Source organism: Carcharodon carcharias, chromosome 16, assembly GCF_017639515.1.
Source record: "Carcharodon carcharias isolate sCarCar2 chromosome 16, sCarCar2.pri, whole genome shotgun sequence".
NCBI lineage: Eukaryota > Metazoa > Chordata > Chondrichthyes > Lamniformes > Lamnidae > Carcharodon > Carcharodon carcharias.
In genome coordinates, this window is record NC_054482.1 from 9,804,050 (window position 1) to 9,831,220 (window position 27,171).

Consider the following 27,171-nt stretch of genomic DNA (forward strand, 5'->3'; position numbering starts at 1 on the left):
GCAGTTTTTTGTTCTTAATCGCATAGTTTTGACCCTTCTTCAGATTTGCCGCATCCACAAGCATTTTACTTTTATGCAGTTAACAGCACTTTCCAGTGCAGGTCACATGAGTTACATCCTGGATTGTACAAACCTTTGGAGTATATTTGTTTTGGTGTGCGTGTCCGTTATTTTGTTTCTTGTTTTTGGCTCCGCGCATCTGAGTGGGAAGTTCCCAGTACTTTTTTTTTTAGATAGAATGTCAAGGGAGCGTGTTGGAGCACGTGGTTGGGAATTTCTTTTCAGTGCCGCGGGAAATTCCCAAGTCAGACAAACAGCGCTATAAAATAGGACAGCGGAGCCAAGAAATCTGTTAGCTGACTGCTTTCTCTGATCAGAAGTGAACTTCATACCCAGCACCTTGTTTTCAGTGGACGCTGCAAAATGGCCAGTGGAAGACCCTACCTGTACGGTGCACTGACTCTCGCAGTCCTGATCGCAACTGGTAAATCTTTCGATTTGATATCCTTATTCTTACTGTACCTTATTTTTTATTATTACCTACGTGTCATTATAATTAGTTCATCATCAAAAACGAATTAAAAAGACCCTTTTGTCTGCCCTCTCCTCTCATTTAAAAAATAATACTCTTAAAAAGTTTTTAAAAAACTTACACTCCAAGGCTGCATGTCCCTGTTCCATTTTTAACATAAGATCTGTCAAGTTTAAATGATTGAAAACTTGCTATAAATTTGTAAATTTTTAAAACACTACATTTATAAACTTCTCTAAAACTAAGTTTTTTAATATACATGTGTAAATGTTTTAATTAACTTGTGAACTTTTAAGTGAAATTAGTAAATTATAAAGTTATAAGGTTTGTTTTATGAAGTTAATGATCTGATTATAAGCGTTCAAACATTTTTTATAGTTTTGAACTTCTTAAAATATGTGTAAGCTTGTGAAGTTTTTTTTAACAAAATAAGTTTGTAAATCCCCCTACACAGGATCTACTTTCAGTTTGAAGCTGCAGCCAAAGTCCAAGCTGTGGACCCGGATAGGAGAGAAGCTAGTGCTGAGCTGCGAAAGCATAGACTGTCCCTCTCCTACTTTCAGCTGGAGAACCGTTACCGATAACCCTCTTGGGGGAACGGTCAACAGCCAGGGCTCAGTGTCTACCCTCACCTTCTCCCCGGTGACTCGGCAGAACGAGAACACATATATCTGCTCTGTAACGTACAAGGGCGAGACACAGCAGAGACGCGTGCAAGTGAACGTTTATTGTGAGTACTTCATTCATGGCTGACTTGAATTTGTTTTATATTTCGGATGGGGTATCATCAATTCCGGGTGATTTATTTTAAAATAATTTAGAAAAGAGTTTAAAATTGTAGAAAATACAAAGTATTTCTAACCCTTTCAGAAGTCTTTGGTCAATCTTGGTATTATTTGTCAGCAGTTTGAGTCTATTGGTGAATGACTGGATTTCAGTAGATTTGGAATAGTTTAATGGGCAGGAAAGGCTGTTATCACTAAACTGTATTGTTTGATTCTGTGACTGCAGCTTTTCCAGATGAACCAGTCCTGGAGACAGTCGGTCCACTGGAAGTCGGCAAGAATGGCACCTTGAGATGTACCGTTCCTGATGTTTATCCGGTTAGCTTGGAAGTAGAATTGCTGAAAGGAGAGACAAGTTTAAATAAACAGAATTTTTTCCGGACGCCAAAAGTGACCATCAGCAGTCAACTAGTGCCTGAAGTAGGGGACTCGGGGAAAGAGGTCACTTGCCGTGCTCGGTTCCTCATTAACGACATACAAGACAAGTCTTTGGAGGGGAAATTAACGTTACAAGTTCTGTGTAAGTATCGAGATAGAGATTTGACCTCAACTTTCAAGTGGGGAGGGGGAGGGGAACGGGTTGGGGGTTGGGGGGACTCACTAAAAATGTAAAACTCGGTGGCATTTGAGTTGGTTAGGATTATATTCGCTGGAGTTCAGCGAATATAAACCTATAAAATTCTAACAGGACTAGACAGGGTAGATTCAGGAAGGATGATCCCGATGGTGGGAGAGTCCAGAACCAGGGGTCACAGTCTGAGGATACGGGGTAGACCATTTAGCACTGAGATGAGGAGAAATTTCTTCACCAGAGAGTGGTGAGCCTGTGGAATTCACTACCACAGAAAGTAATTGAGGCCAAAACATTGTATGTTTTCAAGAAAGAGTTAGATATAGCTTTTGGGGTGAAAGGGATCAAAGGATATGGGGAGAAAGCGGGAGCAGGCTATTGAGTTGGATGATCAGCCATGATCATAATGAATGGTGGAGCAGGCTCGAAGGGCTGAATGGCCTTCTCCTGCTCCTAGTTTCTGTGTTTCTATTGCACTTACTAAAATCTTTCTTCTCCCCCCTTCTATAGATGCTCCCAGAATGACAAACATTTCTGTAACACCATCTCACACCGTGAGGGAAGGTCAGGATGTGCGGCTGATCTGTGCTACCGACAGCAGTCCCCCTGCCAGAATTGTGTGGAGCAAAGCATCAGCCGATGGCTGGTCAGTGATTGCTGAGGAGAAGCTATCTCTTCAGTTGCCAGCAGCTCAGGTTGCAGATACTGGAATGTACCGCTGTGAAGCCAGCAATAAGCTTGGCGGGGAGGCCAGAGAGCTGGAGATTCACATTCAGGGTAAGTGGACCTTGGTCCAGATCAATTCAATAATATTTGTTTGAAATAGCCTCCTGTTATTCACCCATTTCACTCCGTGTCTTTCTGCACAGGTGCCCCCAGAGACACCCGTCTGTCTGTCACTCCCTCTGTTGTGAAGGAAGGAGACTACGTCAGTGTTACCTGCACCAGCCACTCAAACCCGTCTGCTCACATTGTACTGAGGAAGAAGTCAGAAACTGGACTGACGGTGCTGGACTCGGAGAATGGAACATTTACAATTGATGCAGCTCAGTTTGGTGATGCAGGGCAGTATGAATGCGAGGCCAGTAATGATCTGGGGACAGACAACACAACGGCGGAACTGACTGTTCTAGGTTGGTTCCCTATCTCTGAAATATTTTGATTGTATTTTATATAGTGTAAGATTACTCAACATAGAAACACACCACAGGCACTCACTTCTCCCAATAGCACTGGTCTGTAAAGTAAGGCTGGGGTTATCCAGGGAGAACAGCCTTCATGGGAAGGATTGAACCTGCTAGCAATTATATTTTCATAAATGATGAGCTCAACAAAATGGGGGCTGTTAGCACTGCCAGTTAGAACACGTTCCCATTGTTATTATCCACTGTCGGCATTACATCCGTCCAAGTTAGGTACAACCTGGGCTAGGTACAAAGTAAAGTCTCTCCTATTTACCTCAAGAATCTAATGATCATCATGTACTGAAGTGCTCTCTCATTTCAAGTTTCACTTATCCTCATGGTCTTTGAGTTTGCTTTTCTGTGTCAATGCCAGGGCAGCTCTTGAGTTGCTGTTTGTACCCATTAGAAATTGGCTGGAAGCTTTCAAACTCATACAGGCTATGGGAGGAACAGATCAGAAATACAGTTGTCTATAGCTGGCTCAGAGGACCTTCTCTTGACTTAACAGAAATCATATGGCCAGCAGCACAGGGCTGGATTTTATGGTGGTGGCAGATGTCATGCTGCTGGAGCCAAAAGTAGGGGATGTACCTTCTTCTGTGGTCTGCTGGACTCAGGGCAGCATCTTGTCAGTGGCAACAGTGAAGTGGCAGATGGTGCCTTTGCCACAGGATGCTGTTGCTGCTGGGAGCTTCTGCTTTGGTCAGAAAGTTCCTGAAAAGGAGGCCCTCCCAACCCCCCCGAGCCCACCAAAAAGCCACTAGTTTTACCTGGCAGTCTCTCCATGCAGCGGAGGGCCCTCTAGTCATTGGTAAAATACCAGTAGAGATGGGAAGAAGCATTAATTGGCCACTTAAGTGGCCCGATTGGGCTCTGAGCAGGTGGGCTGCCCACCACCTTGCCCAACACAGGCAAAATGGCATGGGGTCAAAAAGACAAGGGGAATGCCAGCTGCCACCTTCCTAGTGCCAGTTTACCAATTGTCTGGCCTTTCAGTGCATCCCCAAAGGGTTGGTAAAATCCATCTTATTAAGTCACGATATGTGATCTTTAAGCCAACCCACCAACCACAGCTGCCTGGTATTGCTGGGTATTTCTGAATATAACTAGAGTGTTCGATTAATAATGATTGTAACCAAACCAACTTCATATGTGAATATAATGGGAAATATCCTCTTTCTGCACAGGTGCCCCCAGAGACACCCGTCTGTCTGTCACTCCCTCTGTTGTGAAGGAAGGAGACTACATCAGTGTTACCTGCACCAGCCACTCAAACCCGTCTGCTCACATTGTACTGAGGAAGAAGTCAGAAAGTGGACTGACGGTGCTGGACTCGGAGAATGGAATATTTACAATTGATGCAGCTCAGTTTGGTGATGCAGGGCAGTATGAATGCGAGGCCAGTAATGATCTGGGGACAGACAACACAATGGCGGAACTGACTGTTCTAGGTTGGTTCCCTATCTCTGAAATATTTTGATTGTATTTTATATAGTGTAAGATTACTCAACATAGAAACACACCACAGGCACTCACTTCTCCCAATAGCACTGGTCTGTAAAGTAAGGCTGGGGTTATCCAGGGAGAACAGCCTTCATGGGAAGGATTGAACCTGCTAGCAATTATATTTTCATAAATGATGAGCTCAACAAAATGGGGGCTGTTAGCACTGCCAGTTAGAACACGTTCCCATTGTTATTATCCACTGTTGGCATCACATCAGTTCAAGTTAGGTACAACCTGGGCTAGGTACAAAGCAAAGTCTGTCCTATTTCCCTCAAGAATCTAATGATCATCATGCACTGAAGTGCTCTCTCGTTTCAAGTTTCACTAATCCTCATGGTCTTTGAGTTTGCTTTTCTGTGTCAATGCCAGGGCAGCTCTTGCGTTGCTGTTTGTACCCATTAGAAATTGGATGGAAGCTTTCAAACTCATACAGGCTATGGGAGGAACAGATCAGAGATATAGTTGTTTATTGTTGGCTCAGAGGATCTTCTCTTGTTTTAACAGAAGTCACATGGCCAGCTGCATAAAGCCACAAAATGTGACCTCTGAGCCAAACCCATTATCCACATCTGCCTGGTATTGCTGACTATTTCTGAATATAACTGGAGTGTCAGATTGATAATGGGAAATATCCTCTTTCTGCACAGGTGCCCCCAGAGACACCCGTCTGTCTGTCACTCCCTCTGTTGTGAAGGAAGGAGACTACGTCAGTGTTACCTGCACCAGCCACTCAAACCCGTCTGCTCACATTGTACTGAGGAAGAAGTCAGAAACTGGACTGACGGTGCTGGACTCGGAGAATGGAATATTTATAATTGATGCAGCTCAGTTTGTTGATGCAGGGCAGTATGAATGCGAGGCCAGTAATGATCTGGGGACAGACAACACAATGGCGGAACTGACTGTTCTAGGTTGGTTCCCTATCTCTGAAATATTTTAATTGTATTTTATATAGTGTAAGATTACTCAACATAGAAACACACCACAGGCACTCACTTCTCCCAATAGCACTGGTCTGTAAAGTAAGGCTGGGGTTATCCAGGGAGAACAGCCTTCATGGGAAGGATTGAACCTGCTAGCAATTATATTTTCATAAATGATGAGCTCAACAAAATGGGGGCTGTTAGCACTGCCAGTTAGAACACGTTCCCATTGTTATTATCCACTGTCGGCATCACATCAGTTCAAGTTAGGTACAACCTGGGCTAGGTACAAAGCAAAGTTGCTCCTATTTCCCTCAAGAATCTAATGATCATCATGTACTGAAGTGCTCTCTCATTTCAAGTTTCACTTATCCTCATGGTCTTTGAGTTTGCTTTTCTGTGTCAATGCCAGGGCAGCTCTTCAGTTGCTGTTTGTACCCATTAGAAATTGGCTGGAAGCTTTCAAACTCATACAGGCTATGGGAGGAACAGATCAGAAATATAGTTGTCTATAGCTGGCTCAGAGGACCTTCTCTTGTTTTAACAGAAATCATATGGCCAGCAGCACAGGGCTGGATTTTATGGTGGTGGCAGATGTCATGCTGCTGGAGCCAAAAGTAGGGGATGTACCTTCTTCTGTGGTCTGCTGGACTCAGGGCAGCATCTTGTCAGTGGCAACAGTGAAGTGGCAGATGGTGCCTTTGCCACAGGATGCTGTTGCTGCTGGGAGCTTCTGCTTTGGTCAGAAAGTTCCTGAAAAGGAGGCCCTCCCAACCCCCCCGAGCCCACCAAAAAGCCACTAGTTTTACCTGGCAGTCTCTCCATGCAGTGGAGGGCCCTCTAGTCATTGGTAAAATACCAGTAGAGATGGGAAGAAGCATTAATTGGCCACTTAAGTGGCCCGATTGGGCTCTGAGCAGGTGGGCTGCCCACCACCTTGCCCAACACAGACAAAATGGCATGGGGTCAAAAAGACAAGGGGAATGCCAGCTGCCACCTTCCTAGTGCCAGTTTACCAATCTTCTGGCCTTTCAGTGCATCCCCAAAGGGCTGGTAAAATCCATCTTATTAAGTCATGATATGTGACCTTTAAGCCAACCCACCAACCACAGCTGCCTGGTATTGCTGGGTATTTCTGAATATAACTAGAGTGTTTGATTAATAATGATTGTAACCAAACCAACTCCATATGTGAATATAATGGGAAATATCCTCTTTCTGCACAGGTGCCCCCAGAGACACCCGTCTGTCTGTCACTCCCTCTGTTGTGAAGGAAGGAGACTACGTCAGTGTTACCTGCACCAGCCACTCAAACCCGTCTGCTCACATTGTACTGAGGAAGAAGTCAGAAACTGGACTGACGGTGCTGGACTCGGAAAATGGAACATTTACAATTGATGCAGCTCAGTTTGGTGATGCAGGGCAGTATGAATGCGAGGCCAGTAATGATCTGGGGACAGACAACACAATGGCGGAACTGACTGTTCTAGGTTGGTTCCCTATCTCTGAAATATTTTAATTGTATTTTATATAGTGTAAGATTACTCAACATAGAAACACACCACAGGCACTCACTTCTCCCAATAGCACTGGTCTGTAAAGTAAGGCTGGGGTTATCCAGGGAGAACAGCCTTCATGGGAAGGATTGAACCTGCTAGCAATTATATTTTCATAAATGATGAGCTCAACAAAATGGGGGCTGTTAGCACTGCCAGTTAGAACACGTTCCCATTGTTATTATCCACTGTCGGCATCACATCCGTCCAAGTTAGGTACAACCTGGGCTAGGTACAAAGCAAAGTCTGTCCTATTTCCCTCAAGAATCTAATGATCATCATGCACTGAAGTGCTCTCTCATTTCAAGTTTCACTAATCCTCATGGTCTTTGAGTTTGCTTTTCTGTGTCAATGCCAGGGCAGCTCTTGTGTTGCTGTTTGTACCCATTAGAAATTGGATGGAAGCTTTCAAACTCATACAGGCTATGGGAGGAACAGATCAGAGATATAGTTTGTTTATTGTTGGCTCAGAGGATCTTCTCTTGTGTTAACAGAAGTCACATGGCCAGCTGCATAAAGCCACAAAATGTGACCTCTGAGCCAAACACGCTATCCACATCTGCCTGGTATTGCTGACTATTTCTGAATATGACTGGAGTGTCGGATTGATAATGGGAAATATCCTCTTTCTGCATAGGTGCCCCCAGAGACACCCGTCTGTCTGTCACTCCATCTGTTGTGAAGGAAGGAGACTACGTCAGTGTTACCTGCACCAGCCACTCAAACCCGTCTGCTCACATTGTACTGAGGAAGAAGTCAGAAACTGGACTGATGGTGTTGGACTCGAAGAATGGAATATTTATAATTGATGCAGCTCAGTTTGTTGATGCAGGGCAGTATGAATGCGAGGCCAGTAATGATATGGGAAGGCAGATCCAGAGCACAGAGCTCATTGTTCAAGGTTTGTGAGAAAATGAATAAATGTATCTCAACACATTCAACCTTCTAGGAAAAAAAATCTATTATCACATAAATTATTATTAATGAAAATATAACTTTCTTTTCTCACCCGACAGTTCTGACTCTTTGGGCACACCCTTCCATGTTGGTCAGTGAAGGTGAGAATGTCACCATTGGCTGCACTGTTCACAGCAATTCCTCTGCCAAGTTTACCTGGAAGAAATTAGAGACCAACAGTGAAGTCACACTATGTTCTACCAGTGATTATTTTACAATCCATGAAATATCTCAAAGTGATGCTGGACTTTATGAGGTTGAAGTAATCAATGAATTGGGGAATCAAACAGGATTTGTGGAAATAACAGTTATGGGTAAGTAAAATATACTTTTAGCATATTATTGTAAGAGATATTGGTGTTTGGTGCTGGTACTTTACTGAAATTTATTTCTAAACCTATTCTCCTGTCTGTCTACAGAAAGAAAACTAGATGTAATACCCGTTGAAACGAATCCCACAGGAATCCTAGTAACAACCAGTTGTGGGGCACTGGCATCTACAGGAGTACTGCTTAGTGCTCTGTATTATATCTATCGCAAAAGCAACCTCAGAGGATCATACCATATGCCAAGAGAACAGATCTTGTGAAGAAATAAAGGACCGGAGGAATGAACTCACTGTTTAATCTCCAGTGCTCAACAACTCTACTGTTGGGAGCAGCATAGTGAACCGGAGAGACAAATGAAGCATAAGAGTGTAATATGATTATGATTCAACGGCATTACCAACAGCTGGCATCCAGAGAATGGAAGGCGAAGGACACTTGAATTTGAGACACTTTATTGTAGATAGTCCTTAGAATTTATTGAGTATCTTGGAGTGAATAATTCTGTGATATTTATGGATCTGTACTGTATATTATGTTGATGGAAATGATGTACAAACAATTCATTTTAAAATAGTCGTTGGCAATAGCAAATGGCCTATGATGTCTTATCACCCATGGATATCAGGGCACATAATCAGACTTCTAGCACTCAATATTGAAGCTGATATGGTTTTCCACCTGCAGTAGACCTTGTATTATTATTAAATGGATAAACCAGGTGAAACAGTGTTGATCTCCAGTTTATAAAAAAATAATTAAAATAATTCAACCATCTGCAGGGTAATGCTGTAGATTATACTGAATTTTTATGTTGCAGCAGCACTCCCAGCCAACACATATGGGATTGGTTCTACAATTAGTTCCAAGTGTATAGATCCAGGCTGCTATCCACTGTTGTGAATCAAGGCAATGACTGCTGGGTTAGACTAGGGGACTGTGCGCTGGGCTGAGACACCATATGTTGGGCTAGAATCAGTCTCTGAAGCTGGGGCTGGAAATCTTGCCCATTATGACTTGTATACTGTAACATAAATTAAACAATTTGCATTACAGTCCGATTTGGATAATTCAAAATATTTTTTGTGCAAAATTTTAAATTATCCAGTAATTTGAACTAAGCAACTTAATAAAAACAGCATTTACTTTTGTTCACTCAAAAAAACGAAATTAATTTATAATTCAAATTACCTGAATAAACTTATTTGCCAAATGTATTTTTATCACAGCTTCTCTATTTCATGTGAGTTTCCTTGCAGAAAAGAATGTGAAGTGGGGGATAAGAATTGTCTTGACGCTTGGTGATTTGAAAGTTTTCACTGGGTCTATCCTGTACATCCATGAAGGAGTCACCAAATGGAATTAATGTTTTGATTGATTCTAAAGCTGATTGAATATCTGGAACTATTAAGTGTAAATGTTTGACAGATTATACTGACTGACAATTGTGTTTTTAATAAATTGAAGATTTTTTTTTAAAAAGCTTTTGCTGGTGAAATCTTGTGGATACTGCTGGGCTGGGAGTAAAATATAAGCTCAACAATGTCACTATTAGTCTTGACAGGGGATGAGTCCTAAGTGTGACAAGTTTTTCTGTGAAAGGTTTGGCTCTGCATTAGTACAATGATTAACTTTAGTATTGAGAAGGCAACTTAAAATTTCCACACAATTTTGAGCTTCAGTTGAAATAATCTACCCTGGTTCCTCAAACGTTTCTGAAACTGAAATCCCATAGAAATCATGACAGATATTATCTAGTACTCAGAAATAACTGAACCTTTTTTTAAAACAAATTGTTGACATCTAAGTCAAAGGCCATTGAGTACATGATATTACTACAGGATAAAGAAAGTAAAATTAGAAAAAAAAATCATTAAATAAGTTCATTGATGCCAATTTTGTTTTTTAAACTATTGTAAATTACAGGAGGCAGACTATTTATGGGCTTGCAAGCCAAAGTAGCATAAATAATCCATAAACATTGTGACAGAGAGGCTGTTGGCTACAGATGACACAAAGATTGCAAAGCACTAAAACGAGACATCTCCATTGGTGCATATGGCAGTCCAACATTAGTGATTCAATAATTTTGCATTTACTACAATCTTAGTTTTGATATGAAGTCTTTCCTCCTTTGCATTAATTGTGGTGTAAAGCACCCTAAGACAACCAGCCCCAGCTCGCTGAATTCAGGCTGGACTCAGGATGACTTTAGACTAGTGTTATATTGTACTTAATGTATCAAAGAATTACAGTTAAATACAGAAACTGCATGCTAATTGGTCTATACACCATAATTCCAATATGTCAGGATACGTTTCACTCTGAAGATTGAGTCAGACACAAAGAGGAATTCTGCAGTCTGGATATGAATGACAGAGTTTGGTTGATCACAGAAATTTCCTTTTTTATGACACAGCAGTTGGTAAAGGCTGAATTATTTAAAATCCCAGAGAGAAACTTTAAAGAAAACTGTCATTACCTATACTTTCAATTGGTATGTTTGAGATGCAGCTCTGAATTCATAAATGAAACCACCAAGCCGCCAGAGGTTTTTATATAAATTAAATTAAACATTTATTAATTTAACAAGGAATTAAACACATACACATGTCTACAAATTACTACCATAATAACTTTTAAACAAATCCTCAAATGAATCACTCCCAGGTAAACCTTCACCAAGACAACAATAACCCATAGACTTAAACACACACCTGACAAAGCACATTTTATCTTAGGAATTCAAAATAAGGTTCCTTTGCACAGTTATAGGCTTATAGGTGGCATGCCTCTAACCCACACATACAAAACTCTTCTCTGTATATACCTAGCCTTCCCTTTGAATGCAAATTCTCATTGTAGCAGGGCCTTTGAACTCCATCTCTTCTAACAATAAAACCCTTTTCATTGTACCAATTTTATTAGTAATATAAATATAATGCTTGGTGTCTCCTAGCTAGGTGCAAGATTTCATCCCCAGTCTTTGAATGGTTTATTCAACAAAATGCAATGTACCTGAGTCCTGGCTCCAGCTGTGGGCAGCCCGGGGAGTGGCACAAGGAGAGGCCCGGGGACCTGCCCGGGACAGGCAGCCCTGTCGGGGTCATAAGAAGACACCCTCAGATGATGAGCTGTACCAGCACACCAGAATGAACACGCTGGAGTGAGAATTGCACAATGTCATGTTCATCGATGGTTACAGCAAGCATGGTTTCATTATTAATGGGGAGCGAGTCTTTGGCTCATGTGCAGTGATTCCACAGGCAGTCCTACAGTGGGATGTTGGAAGTTACAAGGACATCAGTGAGGACAGTCTTGCTCTGCTTTACATACTGGAGCCTAAAATAGAGATTCTGGTTTTGAATATAGATGATTGAATCTAGAGACTGGACCCCAAACTGTTGATGTTTATGGAGATCAAGGGGATCACTGTGAAGATACAGGATACGTCAAACGCCTGTGTGACATTCAGCCGTGGGGCACAGTATAAACCAGGAAATACTGGGAGCATGTAAGAAAGGCACAGCAATAATCATGGGTGATTTTAATATGCATATAGACTGGACTAATCAAATTGGCAAGGGTAGCCTAGAGGGAGAGTTCATGGAGTGTTTTAGAGATTGTTTCTTGGAACAATATGTTGCGGAACCAACCAGGGAGCAGGCTATTCTGGATTTGGTTTTGTGTAATGAGATGGGATTAATTAATGATCTCATAGTAAAGGATCCTCTAGGGAAGAGTGATCACAGCATGCTAGAATTTCAAGTTCAGTTTGAGGGTGAGAAACCTGAGTCCCACACTAGTGTTCTGGAGTTAAACAAAGGTAACTACATAGGCATGAGGGCAGATTTGGCCCTAGTGGACTGGGCAGGAAGACTACAAGGTATGACCAGTGGAACAGTGGCAGATATTTAAGGAGATATTCAATTCCTCCCAAGTAAAATATATTCCAAAGAGGAAGAAAGATGGTAAGGGGGGAAAAAGCATCCATGGCTAAACAAGGAAGTTAAAGATAAAATAAAGGCAAAAACTAAGGCATACCAAATTGCAAAGGTCAGTGGCAGGCTGGAAGGTTGGGAAACTTTTAAAGATCAACAAAGGGTTACTAAAAAAAATATTAAAAAGAACAAAGGTATATTGTGAAAGAAAACTAGCACAAAATGTAAAAACTGAAAGCAAAAGCTTCTACAAGTATATAAAAGGAAAGAGAGTAGCTAAAGTGAATGTTAGTCCCTTGGAAGATGAGACTGTGGAGTTAATACTGGGGAACGCAGAAATGGCAGAGATGCTTAATCAATATTTTGCCTCAGTTTTCACGGTGGAGAACACTAGTGCCACCCCAATAGTAACAGGTAGTGCAGAGGGTATAGAGAAGGAGGAACTTAGAACAATCACCATCACTAGAGAAAAGGTACTGAGTAAACTATTGGGATTAAAGGGTGACAAGTCCCCAGGACCTGATGGCCAACAACACAAGGTCTTAAAGGAAGTAGCAGTGGAGATAGTGGATGCATTGGATATAATATTCCAAGATTCTCTGAATTCTGGAAAGGTTCCAGTGAATTGGAAGAATGCTAATATAATGCCCTTATTCAAAAAGGGGGAAGGGGGAGGCAGAAAGTAGGAAACTATACACCAGTTAGTTTAACATCTGTCGTTGGGAAATTGCTGGAATCCATTATTAAGGAAGTAGTAATGGGGCATTTGGAAAGTCAAAATGCAATCCATCAGAATCAGCATGGTTTTATGAAGAGTAAATCGTGTTTGACTAATTTGCTAGAGCTCTTTGATGATGTGACAAGCTAAGTGGATAATGGGGATCCTGTAGATGTAGTATATCTGGACTTCCAGAAGGCCTTTGATAAGGTGCCGCACAAAAGATTAATACACAAGATTAGATCACATGGAGTTACAGGTAATATATTAGCTTGGATAGAGGATTGGCTAACCAACAGAAAGCAGAGAGTCGGGATAAATGGGTCTTTTACTGGGTGACAAGCTGTAACTAGTGGGGTGCCACAGGATTCGATCCTTATTAATCTATATTAATGACTTGGATTCAGGGGTAGAAAGTACTATAGCTAAATTTGCAGATGACACCAAAATAAATGGGAAAGTAAGTTGCAATGAAGAAATAAGAAATTTACAAATGGATATGGACAAGTTAGGTGAATGGGCCAAAATTTGGCAGATGGAGTTTAACATGGATAAGAGTGAGGTTATCCATTTTGGTCGGAAGAATAAAAAGACGACTTATTGTTTAAATGGAGAGAAACTTCAGAATGCTTCAGTGCAGAGGGATCTGTGTGTCCTTGTGCATGAATCGCTGAAACCTAGTATGCAGGTATAGCAGGTAATAAGGAAGGCACATGGAATTTTGGCATTTATTGCTAAAGGAATAGAGTATAAAATATGAAAGTGTTGTTCGAACTTTACAAGGCATTGGTGAGACTGCACCTGGAGTACTGTGCACAGTTTTGGTCCCCTTACTTGAGGAAGGATGTAGTTGCACTGGAGGTGGCTCAGAGGAGGTTCACTAGATTGATTCCAGAGATGTGGGGCTTGTCTTATGAGGAGAGATTGAGCAGTTTAGGCCTATACTCACTAGAGTTTAGAAGGATGAGAGGAGATCTAATTGAAGTATATAAAATGCTAAAGGGGATAGACAAAGTAGACATGGAGCAGATGTTTCCCCTTGTGGGGTATTCTAGAATGAGAGGCCATAGTTTTAGGCTAAGGTGTGGTAGATTTAAATCAGAGATGAAAAGGAATTACTTTTCTCAAAGGGTCGTGAATCTGGAATTCACTACCTCAGAGTCCAGTGGATAGCGGGATGCTGAATAAATTTAAGGAGGAAATAGACAGATTTTTAATTAGTAAAGGGTTGAAAGGTTATGGGGAGAGGGTGGGAAATTGGAGTTGAGGCCGAAATGAGATCAGCCATGTTCGTAATGAATGGCGCGGCAGGCTCGAGGGACTGAATTGCCTACTCCTGCTCCTAGTTCTCATGTTTTTTAACTTCCTAATGAGTGAGAAAAGACACACAGCAGCTGCACTGATCTCACTACCTCTCTGTAGAGCTGGAGTAACTCACAGTAGTGTTTGAGGAACCTTTCTGCAATTGTACAGGGTAATTAAACTGTGTCTGTGTCAAGAAAAAAAAAGCACCCAGATTAGCTGGTTTTAATCCAATTAAGACACACACTCTCACACCCATAGACACAGACCCTGCTACAAGTCCAATTAAAAATAATTTCCAATAACATTATATACATTAATATCTTCATGACGCCTTTCAGAGTAATTCTGCTGCTCCAAATTAAAAGGTTGTTCTTGTTTTATTCATCAGACAGGGACAATTCAAAGCACCTGCTAACCCACGTGCAGAGCATCCCTGTTTGCATGGAAGAGAGCACCAGGCACTCAGCTGCATAAGTCTTCCAGAGGTCTGACTTATCTTCCCAGTCATGCAAAATTACTAATTAAACAGCTGCTCACGGGTCCAGGAAGTGAAAGAGTGAATTATATTTAATGACTGTTCTATGTCTGGGGAAATAGAGCAAGGCAAAAATCTTATACACCATGTCTATTGATGGGCAGTGGAGACAGGAGAAATTGCTGCCGGAAAAGAGAGAATCTGGAGATCTCCGCAGTAAGAGGGAAAGCACAAAGAATTATTAGGGAATAAGAGGGGAAACTTAGAGAGTAAGAGGGAGAGTAATAAAAGCACAAGGCAACTGTGAGAAAGAAAAGCACAAGATTTAAAGCTTCTGTGTTGTAATTTGTGTAACTCTATGTAATTGCGAATGGTCGACTTGTTATGCTGTGTCCTTACAACTAAATTAAGTAACTCACCAATGTCTAACAATCCAGTACTAGGGGCTGACTGTTAGTTTGTGTGTGGAACAGGCACCAAGTCATACCAGTTTCAGTCAAAAAATAGTTTTACCAAAACTTGCCGAGCATTATTTTCTGAATAAAATGTCCTTCATTTACCTTGCTCTGTAAAGTTCAAAGGAAGTCAAAGTTTGGGTTTCTGTTGTGCTCAGTGGCTTTTGGGAGTTACCAATTTTATCTTTTATGAAAAGGGGAATTTTACTGAGTCATGCTTCTATTTTTTAAAATCAAGGAGGAACAACAATGTCACCACTTAATGGAATTTAAACTGAGATCCGCAAAGCATCAATAGTGATTGCAGTTACCAGGAACCAAAAGTAAAACCAGAAAGTTCTTGAAATACTTAACTCGTCAGTCAGAAAGTACAGCAATGAGTTTTCTGGGCTTCGGGCTGTCAAGAGCTGCCACACCTCACCACTAGCCATCACTAGCTGGCTGGCCAATGTGGGGAGGGGGAAGGGCCGATTACAGTGTGTGTTGGGGGGAAGAGAGGCTTCAAGGAGGCTCCCGTCACAAGGGAATATGAAGAGTTTTGCTGAAACCCATATGAGTACATAAAATATTAACATTTTACAAAGTACTTTAGAAACATAGATTTTCATATTTATATGTTGATCTGTAATACAGAAACTTTAATAATTATATACTGAATGCTAATATACTGCTTTATTTACTTTTTGTTTTTGTTGACTTCTGGGGTCACCTTCATTTAAAATGGGGTCACATTGGAAAATAGTTTGGGAAGCACTGATTGACAGATTCTAGTCATTCATCAACACCAGAAGAAAGATAAACCAGCCTATAGTTTCCTGGCTTACTGCTATATCCTTTTTCAAAAATGAAACTCATTGCAGAACCTTCCAGTCCTTTGACAGGTAGAGTATCTAAAATCCAGCTAGAAAATACAATAAACAAGAAAACCTCTCACAAAGCACACAGCAATTCAATAAATAAATACAGTAAAAAATTGAAAGGATAGTTTTACCAAGGACAATATTCCTTTCGGAACATTGAGCAATCATTTAACAGTAGATAATGCTAAGGAATAAATTGTTATCTATGAAGGAAGAGAATAGAACCTGAAGACAAGGCAGTTACAACACTCAAATTTTGACCATGAAATCAAATCAAACCCCTTTCTCACCTTACCCTACCCCACTCCAAAAAAAGCAGGAATCTCTGGTCCTAAATTTACCCACCATTTTTGATGGTGGATTATTACATCAGCATTTTCAAGCCTGCTAATTCAGGCGAGTCTCCATCCGAGTCAACGCACTTCAGTTTGGGATGCTTAACTAACCATCCATGTGATCAACTGCATAGCTCCCATTGAGCTATTTAAATGAAGGGCAATAGCGTTGGTGCACCAAATTCCCAGAAGTTACATACACAGTGCACCAGGTATAAGTTAGAATGATTTAAATGAGACATACCTGCTACCAGCAAGAGTGAGGACCAGAGAAAATGAACCTGATGATTGAAGAAAATTTGAGAAGCATTGGACTTAGTAAGTATTTTTAATGTGTTTTCATTTTTGGATCTTCACCTACACAGCATTGGACTTGCCCCTGATTGCCTGAGCAACAATGAGACCACTGGGTTATTTTGCTTTCGCTGGCAGTCAGAGAGTTTGAGGACCGGATGAGGATTCCTTATCAACATCCGATTGTTTGCTCTTATCATGGAAGAGCAGGGGCAGCTGGTGAGGATGCAGGAAAAGAGACTGAGGGAATGTATGATAAGGTAGAGCCCTTCAAGATATTACCCCAATCCAAAGAACCTATAGGTTACACAGATCCTACGAACACCTTAGGGAGGAGCTTTGTATCAAAGTGGCAATAGGTGTACTGCATGAAGACTGGCAACTAAGGTCAACTGCTCTGACAGCACTGCCTGTGGCAGTGAAGGTGATGATCGCATGTATTCCAAGCAGCTATGGTATTCTGGGCAATCTCAGCTTGGGTTCCATCTGAGAAACCTCTGAGAAGAGCGATTCATCCAGTTTGACCTTACAGCAAGGCAGCAACAGGTCGGTCCATTGAAATCTAGAATATTGCTGGCATCCTGAAACCACAGAGTGCAATAGATGACACACATATAGCATTGCAAGCTACAGTTAATTTTCTCAACTTCCTTTACACAAATGTCCAGACTGGAAGTGAGACAAGATGCAAAGGATCTGCCACATCAGTGCACAATTCGTTGGAAGTTGCATGGTATATTGCCCTTAGAAAATTTACCCTCTCTGAACTCTGTAACAGATAATCGAATGAACAGGTTGTCTGTGGGTGCTAAGGTATTGTTTTTCTGTCATGTCCTCCTGCTAAGAACAGCAAGAACAGCAGCTGAAATGTATTACAGAAAGGCACATGTCTCTATCAGGGTAATCACTGGGAAGACCAATGTGGTCTTGAAGGGACTTCTTAGTATCTGGATGGATCTGCAGAGGCTCTAACATATGTTTCAGATTGTGTGTCTGACATATTTATAACCTGCACACTTTTACCACTTGAAATGAGCTGGACATGGAGATTCCGGGAGAGTTGATCTTCCTTACTTACCCAGTTGTTTTGCTTTGAATGGATCATCAGGAGGGCAGTGACCACCGAGGACTCTTCAGTGACAGCTGTCAGTGTCATCAGAACTCAACTTACTAATGAAGTATTCTCATCTGTTTAACAATCTCTTTTAAGGGCAACAGACAGAGAAGTGGGAGTTGCTCTTGCAGAGAGCCAGCATGGCCACATAAGGTTGAATGGCCTCCTTAACAGTGACACCAGAGGGCAGTTGATCTTTGATGAGGTCAATAGCCACAGTCAGGTAGAATGTAAATAGTATTGGGGCAATCAGACAGCCTTGCTCAGCCCCAGTCCAGATTTTAGGGCACTGTTTCAGATTTCTCACAACCTGTGAAAGAATTTTTAAGAAAAATTATCCCCCTTCTTGTGGTTACAATTGTCACATTCCTGAAGTTGAGGGTCATTTTTTTCTCTCCCAAATTTGTAGGATGAGTGCAGAGGAATTTTGATGTGATCAAAAGCCCATCAGCTTGAAGACCTCAGTTGGAATACCATGGGGGCTGCAGCCTTTCTTGTTTATCATCGTTTGATTACTTGTTGCAGCTCTCCCATCGATCATGGTTCACCAATGGATTCTATCACGGTACTGGAGATAGCCTGGAGAGTGTCAGCTCTTCACTGCAGATTCACAGTTGAGGAATTGTTGAAAATGTTCTTTCCAGCTTTGATGGATGGCATTGGCATCCTGCGGATGATGGGGATTTTGTCCATTTGACTTGGGTCCATAGATGGTCTCGGTGGCTTCATGAAAGCTTTGCATATCATGATGATCAATATATTGTTAGATCTGGAATGCTGCCTTTTTGAGTTGCCATCTTGGGTTGCTCAGCCAGGCAATGAAAGCTGCTTGGTTTTGTTCCAGGAGGTCATATGTTTCAGTGTAATTTTTGTTGAATTTAGTCCCAGTGCTGATGATACTCAAACCCAATGATCTTAGCACAGGAGTCTAGTACAACTGACTTTATTTGATCCCACTTTTCTGAAATTGAGTTGGATCTGTGAAGATTTTCCAGAATGGTCATGAGCTGCACATGTCATTCCTAGTTCTTCAATAACAAACCTAAGACCTATTATTAAGTTGCTTATTATTAAGTAGCAGTTAATGTATAAATGTATAGTTCCCAATCTGCCGTCTTACTGTTATCTAACTCCATAGAAATGAATTTTTACCTCCGACTGGCTTTTATCAAGTAATTAAATTGTTCTCATAATTTTTTGTGGCTGTTTACACCAAAAAATGGTTGTTTTACAAAAAGATGTCACTCAGATTGGCTTGTGAAATTCCCTCATTGTGAACAGACAAGAATAAATGGTTCTTTGCCAAGAAATAATAGTGAAAGGAATTTGAATTCATCTTGTGTCACTTGACTAATATTCCTTGCAAGATTTATTGCTTTACTGACCCTTGTCTTCTTATATAGGACAATGGGGCAAAACTTGAGAGGGGATACAACACCTGAGCTGAAAGACATATGTACAACTTTAGTTTAGCGAAATTCCAATGCAATTGAGAGCGCAGGTTGATATCCCTGAGTGGCTGGAAACTGGATGAAAACCAAGCCAAATGCTCAGGAAATGAAAAAACACACAAAAACAGAGAACTGGACATTCAATTATCTTCCTTTTAATACAATCGTGTTCTAGGATTCAGTGAAAGGCAGAATTAGTGCAAACTACATCCAAAATAAACATGTTTGCATATATTTCATTACGGACAAAACATGGAGAGAATATGGTTATAGAAGTGGGGGCAGTTCTGTCCTCTTTGGCTTTTTAGAGGTTTATTTTGTTCAGTTAGTCATAAAGAGTTTAAAACTCTTTATGACTCAATTTTAAATCAATTAAAATGATGTAAGTTTTGTCAATTGAATGCAAAGTTTGAGGGAGGGTCCAATCTAGCTTGAACAGTGACTGTGGTCTTGATATTAACTGTGAGACATGTTAGGTGTTTGGGACCAGGGTGCAGGGAATCTAATGTCTCATGAGAAACACAGAAGTAATTTCAGTGATTCTCTGTGGAATTTTAACGCAGCCTTATATTTGACTTCTGAATTTGGCATTGAAGGCATGGCAACAGACATAATGCATATGACTGGAGCTGAACTCTAGTATTTAAAGCGAGTATTCAAAGATGCCATATGGAGAAGTCGGAAGGTTTGGCACAAAGACAGCCATATCATGAAGGTCTCAAGAAGCTTAGAGCCTGTGTCCAACTTTAATGACACATGTACTGATGGGATCAGTGAGGAGACCCCTTATTTTAAACTGTGCCTCCTAGTTCTAGATTCCCCCAGGAGGGGAAACATCCTCTCAGAATCTACCATGTCAAGCTCCCTTAGAGTCTTATGTTTCAATAAGGTCACATCTCATTCTTCTAAATTCTGTTATGATCTCTGTAGAATGGTGAGAGATTGCAGAGCTCTGAGATTCAGAGGGATCAAGGTGTCCTCGTGCATGAATCACAAAAGGTTAGTCTGCAGGTACAGCAGGTAATTAGGAAAGCTAATAGGACGTTATCATTTATTGAGAGGGGAATTGATTACAAAAGTAGGGAGGTTATGCTTCAGTTGTACAGAGCATTGGTGAGACCACATCTGGACTATTGTGTCTCCTTACTTAAATAAAGATGTAAATGCATTGGAAACAGTTCGGAGAAGATTTACTAGGCTGACTCTAGGAATAGGAGGGTTGTCTTATGAGGAAAGGCGGGACAGGTTAGGCTTGTATCCACTGGAATTTAGAAGAGTAAGAGACAACTTGATTGAAACCTTTAAGATCCTGAGGGGTCTTGTCAGGGTGGATGTAGAGAGGATGTGTCCTCTTTTCGGAGAACTAGAGGTCACTGTTTAAAAATAAGGGATTGCTTATTTAAGACAGATGAGAATTTTTTTCTCTCAGAGGGTTCAGAGTCTTTGGAACTCTTCCTCAACAGGCGATGGAAGTAGAGTCTTTGAATATTTTTAAGGCAGAGCTAGATAGATTCTTGATTAACAAGGGGGTGAAAAGTTATCAGGGGTAGGCAGTAATGTAGGGTTGAGCTTACATTCAGATCAGCCATCATCTTATTGAATGGCGGAGCAGGCTTGTGGGGCTGAGTGACCTATTCCTGCTCCTAATTCGTATGATCATACGTAAACAGATAACTTTTAAAGAGAATTTCAAACTTCCAGTTAACAACTGAAAGAATGACATCATGATTTCACATTTTAAAATTCTTATTGTAACAAATGACTAAAGAAACACTATTGACCAAATGTTATTTTATTTTCATAGGCAACTTATATCTTAAATTACAGAGAGGTTCCCCATTTAATTTTTAGCACAACTAAAAATCTCCCATTATGGTAAGGGACACAATTCCTTGTGTGGACACTTCATCCTCCATGAATGAGTCTAAAATTATTCTCAGCTCCCGATGGCCAGCTTTATTTTTACTTTCCCAAGACTGCCTTTCACGGTGAGGGCTACGTTGTAGATCCCTTCCTCTAGCTCCAAGCTAGGCAAAACTTCTAGCTTCCTTTAAAGCATCACAAAATCAGTCATCAAACTGAACATGAGTTCTCACTCACATTCTGCTTGGTCAATGAGAGTCTGAATTTGCTCTGTTTAAGGTGCAGGCTTGGCTGCTTCTATCTCTTGCTCCCTAACTTTCAGATGGCCATAGACCACACAAGTCAAAATTGCAAACTGTCTGTGATATTCATGGATTTATAGGGAAGCCTGCAACCTGATCTCAAAATGGCTCCCTCTACCCTCTTCCACATGGAATTGGAAACACATTAGCTTTGTATTTAAGCAGGAATGCTAATTCATTATCCTTGATCCTAATTCTTTTTCATCTTTGAAGTAAATCGATAGTTTACAGCACCATTGTTTACAACTTGATACTTCTAACACCTTTCTAGGACTTTGGGAGACTCAGGGTCTACTCATGGTATACTCAGGGGCTCCGGCTATTGACTCCAAGCATAAATATCTTGCAACTCCTTAGTGAAATAATTTGAGTCTTCCTTTGATCCCTAACAATCAAACTACCTATGCTTACTGTCAGGTAGATTGCAGGCAGGTCACATGGCCTCCTTTACTTACCCAAAATTTAAAGACAGGATCTCAAAATATAATAATTTTATTAACTTCATAACTGTAACAACTCCAATGAGTATAGGCCCAACTTGCTAAACCTCTTATAAGCCAACCCCTTCATACCAGGAATCAGCCTAGTTAACCTTCCCTGAACTGCTTTCAAGTATATCCCTCCTTAAGTAAGGAGTCCAAAACTGTACATAGTACTCTAGGTGCAGTCTCACCAATGTGCTTTATAGTTGCAGCAAGACCTTCCTACTTTTATACTATATCCCCCTTGCAATAAAGGTCAACATTCCATTTAGCTTCCTAGTTACCTGCTGTGCCTGCATGCTGACTTTTTGTGAATCATGTACTTCAGGCCAATTAACCCAATATCAGTCTTTGGGAAAATGCTAGAACCTATTATTAAGGAAGTCTTAACAATGCACTTAGAAAGCACAGTGATTAGAACAAGTCAAGATCGTTTTACAAAAGGGAAATCATATTTGAGAAATTTATTAGAGTTTTTTTTTAGGATGTAACCAGCAGGGTAGATAAAGGGAAACCAGTAGATGTAGTATATCTGAATTTCTAAAAGGCATTCAATAAGTAGCCATACAAAAGGTTAATGGGCAAGTTCAGGGCTCATGGAGTTGGGGGGGTAATATATTAACATGGATAGAGGATTGGCAAATGCACAGGAGGCAAAGAGTAGGCATAAACAAAGCATTTTCAAGTTGGCAGGCTGTGACCAGCGGAGTGCTGCAAGGATCAGTGCTGAGGTCTCAGCTATTACAATCTATATTCATGACTTAAACAAAGAGACAGAAAGGAATGTATCTAGGTTTGATGATACAAAGCTAGGTGGAAAGATAAGGTGTAGGGAGGTCATGGAGAGGCTGCAAAAAGATATAGATAGGGTGAGTGAGTGAACAAGATGGCGGGTGGAGTGTAATGTGATGAAGCGCGAAGTTTTTCACTTTGATCATTAGAAAAGCAGAATAGTTTTTAAAAGGTGTGAAACTTGTAAATGTTGATGTTCAGAGAAACTTGGGTGTGCTTGTACAAGGAACAAGGAAAGTTTGCATGCAGATACAGCAAGCAATTAGAAAGGCAAATGGCATGTTGGCCTTTATTACAGGGGGATTGGCATACAGCAATAAAGAAGTCTTGCTACAATTGTACAGGGCATGAGTGAGGCCAAGTCTAGAATATTGTGTGCAGCTTTGGTTTGCATATTTAAGGAAGGATACTTGCATTGTAAGCATTATAGTGAAGATTCACTAAATTGGTCCCTGGGATGAGGGCTGTCCTACAATGAGAGGTTGAGTAAACTCTCTGGAGTTTAGAAAAATGAGAGATGATCTCATTGAAACATATAAGATTCTGAAGGGACTTGATGGGGTAGATGCTAAGAGATTGTTTCCACTGGTCAGGTAATGTAAAACAGTCTCAGGATAAGGGACTGATCATTTAGGACTGAGATGAAGAGAAACTACTTTACTCAAAGGTTTGTGAATCTTCAAAATTCTCTGTCCCAAAGGGTAGCAGATTCTCCATCATTGAGTCCATTTAAGACTGGGATAGACAGGTTTTTGGTCTCTCAGAGAATTAAGGGATCTGGGGACCAGTTGGGAAAGTGGAGTTGAAGCTCAAGATTGGCCATGATCCTACTGAATATCAGAGTAGCTCAATGGGCCAAATGTCTACTCCTGCTCCTATTTCTTGCATTCTTACAAGTTCAAGGACACTCTGATTCCTGGCTCCATTTAAATAATATCCTGTTTACCTATTCTTCCCGCCAAAGTGGACAACCTCACATTTTCCCAATTTTTGCCCCCTCACCTAAACTATCTACATCACTTTCAGACTCTTTGTGTCCTCACAACTGGCTTTCCTACCTATCTTTGTATTGTCAGTAATCATCCGAGGGTTAATTTATACTTTAGGTGATCTTATTTCAGATATGAATTGTATTCCAGTGTAAAAGATTGCTCATTGCAACAGGCGAGACTCTGCACTAGCAGGATTCACTGGAGGGAGAGATCACTGTTACAGGACAAACATACTTGTAACTGGTTTTGCTGATGCACATCCTTGCCACTGGCTATAATACAGCCACCCTCCCAATCTCAAATTGCAGGATGAGAATTGGTGGGGTGGGGTAAAGGGTAGGGTGAAGCCTTGCAAGGGGCAGGTTTAAAAGTCTTTCCAACAAATTCCTTTTTCATGCATCTATATTTGGTTGTGTTAATTTGATTCCCGAATATTTATATTTGATACACAGTTAATAGAAACAAGACAGAATGATGCTGGATTCTTTATCTTGAAGTTGTAGACAGGCAGGTAGGTAAAAAGAAGATATTCCATACCAAAAGTTCTCTGCACAATATTCTCTTTTCACACACAATTAATGCTGTGGAAGTGACCATTAACTATGTGAAAATGTTGTGCTAGGATATATAACAGCAGGTTTGATGGTGAAATTTGATGGTGTTATTTCTATTGGGTACCCTATAGGTAACATATTTTGCTGTAGCTTCCAACTAGTGTCGGAAAGTGCAGACCCACAGGAATTGGAAGAAATAAATGCCCACTTAGCTGGTCAGGAAAATTACGCTGACCCTTCCGTTCGCCACAGCTTCTTGGGACCTGCATCGAAAGACTCCTCACAGGCCCCAGAGAAATGTGGCACCAGTGTATTCAAGGAGGCCACACTCCCTTTTTTAGGGCATGTGCTGCTGTAAACCAGGTAAGTTTAAAGGGCCAGGGAAACTGACAGGCCAGGGAGAGGATAAGTCAATAGGATTTGGGCAGTTGGGTTGGGGGGCGGGGGGGGGGGGGGGGGGGGGGGGGGGGGTGGTGGTGGTGCTTGGGGGTCCAAGGGGCTGGGGGGTGGGAGTGGTGGGGGCAGTCCGTCAGAGGTCCAGAAGTGTGGGGGTGGGGTCAGAGATCCAGGGGAGTGGGGGTGGGGGTGTGGAGATGTTTGCAGGTCCAAGGAGGTGGGGAGGTTCGAGGTTGGAGGGGCTCGGAGACATTGGAGTTCGGGAGATGTCGGACGTCAAAGGGGGTTGGGGGAAATTGGAGGTCAATGGGTTGGAGGTGTCGGAGGTCAGGGGGGTTGGGGGATTTCAAGGGTCGGGTGATGGGTGTCTAGGGATGGTGGGGGTTGTGGGTGATGGGAGGTGGGAGTCTGGTGGGGTAGGCCTGGGTCTTTACTATAGTTACCCAGAAGTTAGGAGAGGTCTTAATTCCTCTAACTTTTTCTGAGTAACTATTGGTAAAATCCTGGCGTTGTAGTTTACCTACAATCCTCAAAGGTATTCCCATGAAAAATAAAACACAACTCTGGACCAACCTGCATTACTCTCAGATAGGGTTAGTTGCACATTGCCTCAATCAAGTACTTCATAAGAAGCGCCCCGCTCAGAATGCAGGTGGTACCAAATAAAGGCTTCAGAACTTTCACATTCCCATTAATGGATTGGGTATTTCCACAACGGAAAGTTCATGCTAAGGCTCAGCTCCAACACAGCTTGGAAATTTTACACCGTTCTGACTATTCAATTCCTCAGGGAAATTTAACTATTGCAGGAAGTGAAACTGTTCATTTAAATGGTAGCTTGGAACATGTTTTTGGCCCCTGTATTCTTAAAATTGTCTAGCTTAATGCAAGGTTCAAGGAAATACTAAAAATAGCAAAAAGCTGTCCGCAGAGATTTGGACTATGACTTCTAAGGAAGACTTTCATTTTTCTAGTGTATGCACTGGTAATCAGGATGTGTTTTTTTGCTGACAGATTGTGCAGTGTTTTGCTAACAGCTGAAACCTCTGACCCTATCTCCCTGTACATGCTTTCTGTTGCTTGATGCTCTGGAACATTTTTATGTTCATTTAAACACAATCAATATTTCAGTGAGGTACATTCAAAGATATTTTTAAATAAACACTCACTAAAATTCAGGCTGAACAGAAACAGCAGATGAAACTTTCAAACATTGGCCTCCAATTTTCCTGCATCAGTATGTTTGTGTTGGGGCTAGATGTTTGACAGCCACTTGATTCCATCACAAACCCACTAGTTCTTCCCCCTGATATCTTAACTAGATATGTGGAGTTCATCGTCACTGGCAAAGTAATCCAGAAGCAGAGGCTCTGTGGACACTGGGTTCAGATCTCACCAAGGCAGCTGGTGCAATTTAATAACAATTAATTAATAATAAAATCTGGAATTGAAATGTAGTCTCAGTAATGGTACTCATGAATCAATCATCGATTGTCATGAAAACTCATCCGGTTCCTTTAGGGAAGGAAATCTGCAGTCCTCACCTGATCTGGCTTCCAGGTGACTCCAGAATCACAGCACTGTGGCTGTCTCTTAACATTCTTTAAAATTATTTTTAATTCTTGAGGTGTGCACATCTCTGGCTAGGCCAGCATTTATTGTCCAGCCCTAATCGCCGTCGAGAAGGTGGGGGTGAGCTACCTTCTTGAGCTGCTGCAGTCCATCTGGTGTAGGTACACCCACAGTGCTGTCAGGAAGGGAGTTCTAGGATGTTGGTCCAGCGACACCAAAGTAACGGTGATATAGTTTCAAGTCAAGATGATGTGCGGCTTGGAGGGAAACTTCTAGGTGGTGGTGTTCCCATGTATCTGCTGCCCTTGTCCTTCAAGGTTGTAGAGGTCACTGGTTTGGAAGATTGAGTGAGTTGGTGAGTTCCTGCAGTACATCTTGTGGATGGTATACACTGCTGCCAGCCACTGTGTGTTGGTGGTGGAGGGAGTAAGTGTTTAAGGTGGTGGATGGGGTGCCAATCAAACAGGCTGCTTTATTCTGGATGGTGTCAAGCTTCGAGTGTTGCTGAAACTGCACTCATCCAGGCAAGTATAGAGCATTCCATCAAACCCTTGACTTGTGCCCTATAAATGGTGGACAGCTTTGGGGAATCAGGAGGTGAATTACTCTCTGCAGAAATCCCAACCTCTGGCCTACTCTTGTAGCCACAGTATTTATATGGCTGGTCCAGCTCACTTTCTGCCCTCTGAAATAGCCTAGTAAGTCACTCATTGTACAAAATCACTACGTAATATTGTACCAGATGGACTACAATGGTTCAGGCGGTGGTTCACCATCACCTTCTCAAGGGCAATTATGGATGAAAACAAATCACTTGCCAGTGATGCCCACATCCCATGACAGAATCAAAAAAAACACTCCTCATTGGACCATTGCTGCTGGGAGGGAGGGAATTACAATGATATATTCCTTAAAATGTTGCAGTCAATT

At 41.5% G+C, this 27,171-nt stretch overlaps 1 protein-coding gene across 2 annotated transcripts; it reads left to right on the forward strand.

Moving 5' to 3' along the window:
• The first annotated feature begins 216 nt into the window (after positions 1–216).
• Positions 217–9,822, forward strand: LOC121289413 (vascular cell adhesion protein 1-like). Of its 2 annotated transcripts, XM_041208869.1 has the most exons (11): positions 217–484; positions 987–1,262; positions 1,544–1,837; positions 2,399–2,665; positions 2,758–3,021; positions 4,260–4,523; positions 5,226–5,489; positions 6,728–6,991; positions 7,695–7,958; positions 8,074–8,328; positions 8,434–9,822. In XM_041208869.1, exons 1-11 carry the CDS (start codon positions 424–426, stop codon positions 8,601–8,603), a joined length of 2,643 nt encoding a protein of 880 aa, XP_041064803.1. In that variant the 5' UTR covers positions 217–423; the 3' UTR covers positions 8,604–9,822. The 2 variants fall into 2 exon arrangements, with proteins under 2 accessions (XP_041064803.1, XP_041064804.1); XM_041208870.1 differs by lacking the exon at positions 6,728–6,991 and having other exon boundaries at positions 5,226–5,437; positions 7,907–7,958.
• Positions 9,823–27,171: the final 17,349 nt, after the last annotated feature.